This window comes from Thamnophis sirtalis, unplaced genomic scaffold, assembly GCF_051295495.1.
Source record: "Thamnophis sirtalis isolate CommonGarterSnake01/CBP01778 unplaced genomic scaffold, rThaSir2_p1.2 scaffold_5, whole genome shotgun sequence".
NCBI classification, from domain to species: Eukaryota; Metazoa; Chordata; class Lepidosauria; order Squamata; family Natricidae; genus Thamnophis; species Thamnophis sirtalis.
Window position 1 is genome coordinate 81,171,648 of NW_028261385.1, and position 11,307 is coordinate 81,182,954.

At 40.4% G+C, this 11,307-nt stretch overlaps 1 protein-coding gene across 1 annotated transcript in view; it reads left to right on the plus strand.

Moving 5' to 3' along the window:
* The window catches only part of FOCAD (focadhesin), a 155,932-nt gene that overhangs the window by 144,090 nt on the left and 535 nt on the right, over positions 1-11,307 (plus strand). The window contains exons 41-43 of the mRNA XM_087716118.1: positions 4,493-4,590; positions 8,108-8,356; positions 10,920-10,995. Coding sequence (XP_087572244.1) covers positions 4,493-4,590; positions 8,108-8,356; positions 10,920-10,995 — 423 coding nt within the window. The remainder of the gene's footprint in view (positions 1-4,492; positions 4,591-8,107; positions 8,357-10,919; positions 10,996-11,307) is intronic.

An 11,307-nucleotide genomic window follows, 5' to 3' on the forward strand; every position in this document is an offset into this window, starting at 1 on the left:
TCTAATTTGGAAGAGTTATTATCCTACAACTCTTAAAATGCCTGTATGAATGGCCATATCTCCAGAAAATGGGGGTTTCAAATTCAAGGACTGCGGATGGATGCTGGCTCCACCCCTGCCCAGTTTAGCGAAGGGGGGAAGTCCCGATACATCACGTGCTGCTGCCGTGACGACACGAGTTTGACACCCCTGCCATAGAACATAAAACAGAATAGAACATAAAGTAATAGAGTTGGAAGGGACCTTGGAGGTGTTCTAGTCCAACCCCCTGCTTGAGCAGGAGACCGTATACAATTTCAGACAAATGGTTGTCCAGTCTCTTTTTGAAAGCCTCTGGTGATAGAGCACCCACAACTTCCATTGGTTGATTGCTCTCGCCATTAGGAAATTTCTCCTTAGTTCTAGGTTGCTTCTGGTTAGTTTCCATCCATTGTTTCTCTTCTTGCCTTTTGATGCTTTGGAAAATAGTTTGACCCCTTCGTCTTTGTAGGAGCCCCTCATATATTGAAACAGTGCTATCATGTCTCCCATAGTCCTTCTTTTCATTAGACATACCCAGTTCCTGTAATTGTTGTTCATATGTTTTAGCCTCCTGATCATTCTTGTTGCTCTTCTCTGCATTCTTTCCAGAGTCTCAACATGTTTTTTTATATTGTGATGACCAGAACTGAATGCAGTACTCCAGAAAGTTTAGGCTCAGTTGTGGTCGTAAGTCAAGGATCACCTGTACTGTGGTTGAGAACTCATTCAATAATTTAACAATTAATTAAATAAGTTCTAATCAATTGCACCTGCCAGGCCATCTTCAAGAATAATTCAGTGTAGCATCCAGTGCAGTAATTTGAGAGATTATTATAGAAGGGATCCGTGAGGCTAAACAATCCTTGACTTCATGCAGTCATAGCTCCTGCACCATCTGAAATTGAGGGGTTTTTTTGGTCACTATAGAGGCTATTTGGAGAGAGAGGGGAGGGATGACCCCAAGACACATGTGTTCTTAAAACTGCTGCGTTAGTCAAAAGAGATTAAATTCTTAAATTTAAGAATCACCTGTCCACTGTAAGTCTGTTTTTTCTTAACTCATCTTTGATTATTCGACCATTGATCAGTCCATTATTGCCTCCAAGCAATTCTCAAAAATCTGCAGGCTTCATAGTTTCTGGTGGAAAGGTGATACTGAATTAAGTATCTTACATTTAAAACAGTCTTTGTGGCTGTGTGTTTATGTGTCTTCAAGTCAGTCTTGTCTTTTGGTGCCTGGCAGGACAAGTCTCTGTAGTTTTCTTTGCAAGATTCCAAAAGTGATCTACCATTGCCTGCTTCCTAGGGTTGAGAGTGTGTGACTAGCCTGAAGTCATCCGGATAGCTTCATGCCTAAAATGGAAGTAGAAGTTGCAATCTCTTGAGTTTTTAGCTTGATACTACACCAATCTGGCTTCTCTGCAGCTGCAAAATAGTAATTATAAAAGCAGTTTCCACTGAATCAGGTCCCACTCCTTTATACAGCCATAGCCATGTCAGTTTCTTGGCAATTACATAATAGTTTTTTTTTCTTTTTTAATTTTTTTTTAATTTTTATTACATAGACAACACATACACACAACAATAAAAAAACAAAAAAGAAAACAACAACAAAAAACATCATCACATACAGCATGTCGTTTGGTTATAGGTGTTTTAACATCCATATTCTCGAATAACATTTACCATCTCAGATTTTTCATCTAGTATAACTAAATACCTCACTTTCATTGTACAGTATATGTTCAGTTACGATCAGTATTATTTTTTTCCAGTAAATCATGATTCCCTTACATTCTTGATTGTCTATTTGATAACAGTATACCTTTATATAATCCCATGTGATAGAAAAGTTTTTTTTTACCAACCATTTATATTTGTATATCACTATTTTCAATTATGCATAATTCCACCAATCAACTATCAGGTATGCTTATGTTCATTATTATCCTTGTACATCATACATTCAAACAGAAATCTTATTCCTTCATTTTTCAACAAAATATTCTAATTAGTCGCTACATATATATATACCAATTTTCAATTATTCCCTTATTAAAATTATTTATCAACAAGATATCATTGTAATATGTTCTTAACGTTATACATTATATCACCAATCCTCTATCAAGTATACATAAAATCATTATTATTCTTATCCTTTTTAAAGCAAAAAATTCTAAAGTATTCAATTCATAGATATATTAGTTTTTCATTGTATCATTGTTAATTTATTTCACAGTATGATTGTGTTATCATTTAACTCCTTCAGTTAAAGCATGAGTAAAACAATTTCATTTCCAAGTTTTTTCCCCCAGCCACTGATAAAACAAGTCCCATATCTTATAAAATTGCTCGTCCTCTTGTTCTCTAATTTAAGTGTCAATTTACTCATTTCAGCACAGTCCATTATTTTTCGAATAACTTCTTCCTGTTTTGGTATTGTTTCATTTTTCCAGTTTTTTGCAAATACGATTCTGGTATGATCCCCAATAAAAAGACCTCTGGTTTAAAGTCTATTTGTTTGTGTGTCATTTTCTCCAACCACATGTGGATTTTAGTCCAGTATCTTTTAGCTTCAATGCAAGTCCACCATATGTGGTAATATGAGCCCGGTATCTGATGACATTTCCAACACTTTTCTGATTTATTCTTGGACATTCTTGCAATTCTCGTTGGGGGTAAATGCTACCTGTAAAACATCTTATACAAATTTTCTCTATATGCAGTAGACATTGTCATTTTATAATTTTGAGACCACAGTTTCTGCCATTTCTCTAAATCAATCCCATACCTAAAATTTTCCCCCCAAGCTATCATAGTTTCTTTGACTTGTTCTTCTTGTAATTTAACCTCCAATAAATATCCGTATAGTTTTTTAATTACTTTTTCATCAGTACCTGTTAAAATTTTGTCTAACTCAGTCATTTTATTGTAAAAACCTTTGGATTTTCTATCTTCATTATATCTAGATTGTATCTGTACATATGAATACCAGTTCATTTCTATCCCTTCTTGTTTCAACTCTTGGATAGATTTGAGTTCACCCTCTGCATGCAATATTTCAACATATCTAACTGTTTGTTCCTTTTTATATATTATTGGATATCAAAATGCTTCAATTGTTGATATCCAGACTGGAATTTTTAAGTAGTGTAATCTTTTTACCTTTTCCCAGTTTAATAACAACGCCTCCCTTATATAATGTCTTCTAAAATAACCATGTGCTTTAGTTTCCTTATACCATAAGAAAGCATGCCATCCCAACAGTAAATCATGACCTTCTACATTCAATAATCTAGAATTTTTTAATGATATCCACTCCTTAATCCACATCAAGTTTGTTGCTTGGTAGTATAGCTCCCAATCAGGTAGGCCCAATCCTCCTCTAATTCTAGCATCTTGTAACAATTTAAGTTTTATTCTAGCTTTTTTCCCTTGCCAAATAAACTTCAAAACTATTTTGTTTAAATCTTGAAAAAAGTCCTTACCCAATCTGATTGGGATTGTCTGGAACAGGTATAAAATTCTAGGTAAAATGTTCATTTTAATTATAGAAATTCTTCCCATCATTGATAGATGCAAATTTTCCAATTTCATCAGATCAGTCGCTATTTGTTGTTTTAGTCTAGTATAATTGTCCTCCTTAAGAGTACTGCATCTAGGTGTTAAGTATATCCCCAAATATTTAACCTTACTTGTAATTTGAATCTGCAAAGTTTCTGACAACTCTTCCTTTTGTGTTGCTGGCATATTCTTTGTCATAATCTTTGTTTTGTCTTTGTTTATTTTCAAGCCTGCTACTTTTCCATATTCCTCTATTCTTTCTAGCAGTTTGGGTGCTGTTTCTAATGGATCTTCAAGAATAAAAACTAGATCATCTGCAAACGCTTGTAGCTTATATTCTTCTTTCTTAATTTTCATTCCTCTTATTTCTTCTTCTTCTCTAATCTTTCTGTTTAAGACCTCTAATGTTAAAACAACCAGTAATGGTGATAATGGGCAACCTTGTCTCGTACCTCTCTTTATTTCAATAGTTTTTTTTTCTATTGCCATCTTCTGATATGCTTTTTGAGTTTCATGTCTAATCTGGAACTATTCTGGGATTTCCTGGTTGCCTCCCATCCAAGAAGTAACTAGCTACTGCCACCTATTGACCATTAGAAAATATTTAAAGCAATACTCTAATAGTAACTATTTAGGCCCTTAAATCCAGTATGCACATCATTTTTCAATATATCTGAAGGGAATGCAAAATGTTTCTCCCCAAGAGGTACATTGCTGAAAAATTACATTTTGTTTTCAGACAAGGAAAACAAGTTGAAATGTGTGATTTACCATATTTTTCGAGTGGTTGTGGAACTCTTACTTGTGTTGCGACTGGACATGTGGAGAAAATGTCCATAAGATTATGATTACAACATTTGAAAATGAGTGTGTGATTTTGACCTCTCTGCTTTTGCTTTTACAGGAGTCTTAAAACGAATGGAGTGGCTCTTGGAATTCATGGGATATATTAAAAAAGTTTCCTTAAATACAGCCTCTATGCAAAATGTTTCTCCCCAAGAGGTACATTGCTGAAAAATTACATTTTGTTTTCAGACAAGGAAAACAAGTTGAAATGTGTGATTTACCATATTTTTTGAGTATAAGAAACACCAGAGTATAAGATGCAGCAAGGTTTTGAAGAGGAATTTTTTTTGCACTTTGCAAACCTCCCAAAAACGGCCCATTTTTTGCAAAAACAGGGCCTTTTTTCTTCAACAAAAGGGCATGAATAGCCCTTATGAGGTTTGTAGAGTGCTCCCGGGGGTGGGGGGGCAAAACCAAGCAAAAAAACAGCCTGTTTTTTGTCAAAAAAAGGGCATGGATAGCCTTTAGGAAGCTTATAAAGTGCTGCTGGGGTCTGGGGGGGCAAAAAACAGGCCGTTTTTCGTTCATTTCTGCCCTCCCCAGCCCCCAGGCGCTCTCTGAAAGCCTTCTAAAAGCTATGCACGGCCATTTTGGTGAAGGGGCGGAGTTTAGGGAGGCAAAAAAGCTGCATTCAGTGTATAAGACGCACCCAGATTTTCAGCCTCTCTTTTGAGGGAAAAGGGTGTGTCTTATACTCTGAAAAATACAGTAAACTCTTTGTGAGGAATATCAAGAAGCCAAAAGGGAAGGTGTCACATGCCAGTACCAATGGGAGGTGCTCGCTGTACTGGACCAGCACAGCCAAGGATGTCAGTAACTGTTTGACAGCCACGAACGCATGTGCTTCGTGGCTGGTCCAAACCCATGGAGTTATGCTGTCCAATAAGTGATGGAGAGGCTCTGTGACTGTTGCTTTATGAGGGAGGAAAATGGAGTAGAAATTAAGAAGTCCTAGAAAGACTTGTAGGTCAGCCTTTGTTTTAGGAATTGGGGTGGTCAAGATACCTTCTACCTTAGCTGGTGTTGGATGGATTCCGTGGCTATCAATCAGATAACCAAGGAATTCACTGAGGGGATCCCTAATCAACATTTGGACCATTTCAGCTTGAGGCCAGACTGTCTGAAACTGCGGAACACATCCCAAAGCTTTCCAATGAGTTCTGATCAGCTGGTGGCAGCGACCAGAACATCGTCAAAATAGGAAATCAAACCCGTAACCCCATGGAGCAAGCGCTCCATGAGATTCTGAAAGAGACCAGGGCCGACATTGACTCCAAATTGGAGTCGGTGGCATTTAAATGCACCACGGTGAGTTACTATTGTTTGCACAGCCATGGTAGCCTCATCTACCAGCAGTTGTTGATAGGCCTGCACCAAGTCGACTTTAGCAAAGACCCTCCCCTGTCCCAACGAGTGCAACACATGTTGCACAACTGGGACGGGATAGGAGTGGGCTTGCAATGCTTTGTTTAGCGTTGACTTGAAATCCATGCAGATTCTGATTGAGCGGTTGGCCTTTAAAGGAATAACAATAGGGGTCTCCCAGGGGGCGTGATTCACAGGCTCTAGTACTCCCTGAGCTATCAACTTGTCTAGCTCGGCATCCACCCTCCCCCTCAGGGCTAGGGGAATGAGGCAGATGGGCGCAACCTGGGGGATCTAGATTTAGGGAAATAGAGGTGCCCTTATATTCATCTAAAGAGCTGTCAAATACATCGGCGAACTCTTGCATTAAGTCATCAAACTCATTCCTGGAGTTAGTAGAGTGGATTCACTCGATAGACAAGCCTAAAGCCTGGAACCAATCAAGCCCCCAGAGGGAAGCTAAGGGCTTAGCCATCACGTTTAAGGGAAGACGGCCCTTGAACTGGCCATACTACACTCCAAAGTGCCCGCAGCCAATAATTGGGATTGTGTTGCCCTGATAATCTTTCAGGCGGCAAGGGCAGGCAGCCAGCTGGTCCCGTTTAATGGAAGGCATGATCCTCCAGAGCATGTCCCAGGAGATGATGGATTTGGCGGATCCGGTATCCAACTCCATTCTACAGTCTTGTCCCTCAATCACAATAGTGAGGTGAATTTTCGCTTGGCCCTGGTGATTGATTGTGACTGAGCTGACAGATCACTTGTCAAAAGTGCTTTCCCTGTCGGAGACAGTAAAACAGTCATTGCGGCCCTTGTAGACTCTGTCACAGCAACGGGCCTTGATCTTGTCCGCTGAGGAGGGTAGACATGGTAGAGGTGCCCTGCAAAAGGAGGCTAAGTGTCCCTTTTTCCCGCAGCGGCGGCACACTGTGGATTTAAATTTACATTGCAAACGGAGGTGTTTTCCCCCACAGCTGAGGGAGTTCTTCCCTGCTGCGCCGGCATAATTGGGCCTCTGTCCCGTCACCCTGAGGCAACTGATTTCATCACCTCCCTCAAAGTCTAGGCCGTTGTCCCCATCTTGATGATGGACAGAGGAGGGCTTGGAGAATGAGGCATTGTTCTGCTGATATTTCTGGAGAACAGACGTGCACTCTGCCATTTTGGATGCCTGTGCTTCGTCCACGGCCAGGTTAAGGGAAAGTTCAGACTGGGCTAGTAACCTGCGCTGAAGTCGCATATCACGGACTCCATAAATGAATTGCTCGAGCAGAGCCTCTACCAGTTCTGTGAACTTGCAGTGGACAGCTGATGCCCTCAGAGACACGACATACTGGTTGACGGACTGATTGTCTCTCTGCATGCATTGGCGAAAAGCGTGTCTCCAGGCAAAGTGGGAGGGCACGGGGGCATAGTGCCCTTTTAGCTTGGTCAACAGAATGTCCCATTGAACAGCGTGGACAGGGGTAGGCACAACTAGAGTGCAAACCGTAGCGAATATTTCTGGTCCACACGAGCTTAGAAAGAAACCCCTCTTTCTGTCAGGTGACAGTTCCACAAAATCTTGCGCTTGAAGGAAACACTTGAAGCGCTCAAGAAAGGCTTCCCACGGTTGCCGTTCAGGGCAGAATTCAGTGACCATGCACGCGGTCGAGAATGTCGCCATCCTCATCGCCAGTGCTTTGTTCTGGTTAAGCTAATATAAGACAGACGCCTCAGCTTCCATAGAATGCTTTATTAACTTGCTAACCACGTAACAACAACAACTGAATGCCTGACAGCTATTTATATGATTGCTGTGAGGTGGGCAGCCAATCCGGGGGTTGCAATTCTTGCGCCTGCAAGCAGGTGCGTTGCAGGCGCTAAGAACAGACCCAGACATTCTTGCCTGGTGCCGGTCATAACTCCGAGGGCTTGACACTAATAAAATATGATCCTCCAGATTTGAAATCTGGAACTCCCTGTACTATAGTTATTGCAATGTGCGCCAATAGAACTTTTTGCAGAATTCTTTATATTAGACGAACAGGCTTATTTACAACATAGTAGTATATACTATAAAATATTGTACTTAGTCATTTGTACAAGCTCACTTGGTCTTTCTGGAAATTAAAAATAAAAGTTTTTTTTCCAGCCTGATATAGCTCATGTTAAAAAAAATGCTACTAGCTTTAAGACCATTAAAATGTTCTGGTAACATTCTTCTTCTTAATTGTTTGAACTCCATAATTTATAAATTATTGTGACTCTAGTCCTTTCCAGACTTCACTGATCCCCTTAGCAAAATGTGCATCTGTTTCCTGTTCAGGCTGTCAGCTTCCTGTTGTGGATTTTCGCCGCTTGTGTGGTTGCCTGGGCTGATCATGCCTTGCCAATGCTACTTGGCCTTAGTGCAGACTGGTCTGCCTGGCAGTGTGAAACAATAGACAGAGTCCTTGCACGTGGCTTAGGCAAGCGTCCAGTGGATACTTTGGCAGTCAAAGAGATACTCACTCTTCTTCCAGGTAGCTTGCAAATTCTGTTGACCAAAGAGCCTTGGAAAGAGCAAACACCAAAGGTACGTGTTTTAGGTTGCACATGTCCACTGAACTCATGATGGGCTTGAAATTTTTTTTTGATTGCTTGAACTCAGTATTGCCATTCAGAAGACAGTCTGTCTGGGTGGAACTTTTATCCTGCAAATCACCAAAGTCATTTAGAGTAATAATTACATAATAATTACTAAACAACAGTGAATGGAAAGTTCCACCAGCTAAAATCGGACAATTAAAATGTTTGTATAGGTCCGGGATGGCGAACCTATGGCATGCATGCCACCTGTGGCATGCAGAGCCATTTGTCAGGGCGTGGAAGGTGGTGCCCTGTCAGCTGGCCAATGCGCATCCGCGCACTGGCCAGCTGAGTTCAGCCTTTTTTAAAGCCATTTTTCGCCCTCCCCTGGCTCCAGAGGCTTTATAGGAGCCTGGGGAGGGCGAAAAGAGCCTCCCCAGGCTCCTATAAAGCCTCCGGAGTGCAAAACACCGGCCCTATTGGCAAACAGGAAGTTCAGGAACGGACTTCCGGTTTGCTTGTGGGTTCGGTTTAAGCCCTCCGGAGGCTTCAGGGACCTTCAAGAGGCTTCCCTGAAGCCTCCGGAGGACTAAAAAGGACCCTATGAGCAAACCGGAAGTAAGTTCCTTTTTAGTCCTCCGGAGGCTTCAGGGAAGCCTTCTGATGGTCCCTGAAGCCTCCGGAGGGCTTAAGCCGACCCTCCGAGCAAACTGGAAGTGACTTCTGGTTTGCTTGTAGGGTCCTTTTTTGCCATTTGGGGGCTTCCGGGAAGCCTCCTGAAGGTCCCTGAAGCCTCCAGAGCGCCTCCGGGGGGGGCTGTTTTCACCCTCCCTAGGCTCCTATAAAGTCTCTGGAGCCTGGGGAGGGCGAAAAAAGCATGGAAAAATGGGGGGAGCGCCTCTCATGTGTGCATGCACATGGGGGGGGTTTCACGTGTTGCATTATGGGTGCGGCATGCCCGCGCATGACCCCCCCCCTGCACTTCTTCCCCTTATGGCACACAAGCCAAAAAAGGTTCGCCATCGCTGGCATAGGTAATAAAAATAAACTTGAGAGAATGTAGAGTAAAAGGTTTTTTTTTTAAAATGGAGCCAAATACTCATCCATGTTTTGCACAGAAATTATGAAAACTAGTCTGCCACTATCATATCTTGACACTAGTTCACTCACAAGTCTGATCTCACAATGTGAAAGAATCCTTTGCAGGATCCTTTCTGATCTGCCAGCAGCTGGACTCACATATAGTAGAAATAGGAATCTGTAGATTGCAGCAGTATATCAGTGCAATCGTTAAATAAATCCATAAATATTTTGAGAAATTAAGTGTCATACCTGTTGGTATATTCTCTTCTTGACCAGAAGACCACCATGTCTGCATTCTAATATTGGGATCTGGCTTCAATTTCTGCTTGTTTATAGTTAGATGTGTTTTATAGAAGGAACTGATGATGAAAGAAAGAATTACCATCACATCTTCATCTTTCCCAATACATTTTTAAGACCATTGTAACCTCTTTCCTAGCTATGAACTTGTTAGTCTGATGAAGAGATGTTTGGAATATTGGCAGCTTAAACCCAGTGTATCTTCTCTAAGTGGCATGTGGATAATTGCAGCATCCTCCCAAAATCATCCAGTGAAAAGCACTCCACATGAGAAGAACTTGGCATGATTGAAATTAGGGCTGGGCATAAAACACACTGAAGCACGATATGAAACCTGTTGACAGATCTTTAAATGAAATTCAAACTTTCCAGGATTGCACGAGCTATGGAGTTGCAATGGAAAGTAGCCATAGATTCCTGGGAAGAGACAATGCTGCTCTAAGGAAGTGCGTAAAGATGCAATTTAGCATGCCTTTCACTCTGAAATGCTGCCCAACACTAACAGATTTATAATATTAGGATTACAAAGTAGGATTTTAAAGTATGGCATTGCAGGGAGTTTACAAACAGCGATTAATTTTTCAAAGTCCTGAAAGAATAGCAGCAATGCTGTTCTTCCTTGCTTGCAAGGTAACATGCAGCTCTCACTCTTATCTCTAATAATTACACAGATCAGCATGCAATATCAATCACAGTTGGCCAGTAGAATTGAGAACTTGAAATTAGATTACGTGATAGATTATAAATCCATTTAATGTGTCTCATTTCTAAGAAGTTGTGTTTTTTTGTGAGGGGGTGAAGTTGCTTTTCAAAGGAATGGTTAAATACTCACACATTTCTTTGTTCTCATCTTGATTATGTTGAATTGCCATTAAAATGCATTTCATATGAAACAGTTTGGACTTCATATTTGAAGTCCAGATATATTTTTAAGCAATAATGACAATTTCTGCATCAGCTTGTCAACTTTAATTAAAGCAGGTTTCTCCGATGTTTTGTTACCCCTCTCTCCCTCCCAATGCTTTGAACTACATTTCCCATCTGCACCAACCCACATAATCGGTGACTTTTGAGATGGCAATAACTATATTCCAACATGTCTGGACAAAGTTGAGAAGGCTTAATTGAGATATTTTTTTAAAAATTTTTTTAAAAATCTAACATTTGAGTTTTAAATTTATTCACAGTTTATTGACTGGCTGTTTAGCCTAATGGAGAATGCTAATGAAATACTCACTCAATCTTCCAGAGATCTTTTGAAAGGTATGGTAGAAACTGAGTTACTTGTAGACTTCCAACTTAGATAAATAATAACACTTGCTTTTTTTAAAAGGTGATTTATATCAATTTAAAAGCAAAACATGTTTACAAAAGATAGTTATTTAAACTTATTTTACACAGCACATTATAATGTTGTGGGACAGTTGGGGGTAGGCTCTTTCAACTTCAGGTCTCAGACTTTTGCCTGTATTGGCTGCAACAATTTGGTTAACATCTACTAAAAAAGACTACTTCAGGGACTTTGAAATGTTGTTCATATAAATACTTTTCCTAGAGGACGAGCCTCTTATTGGC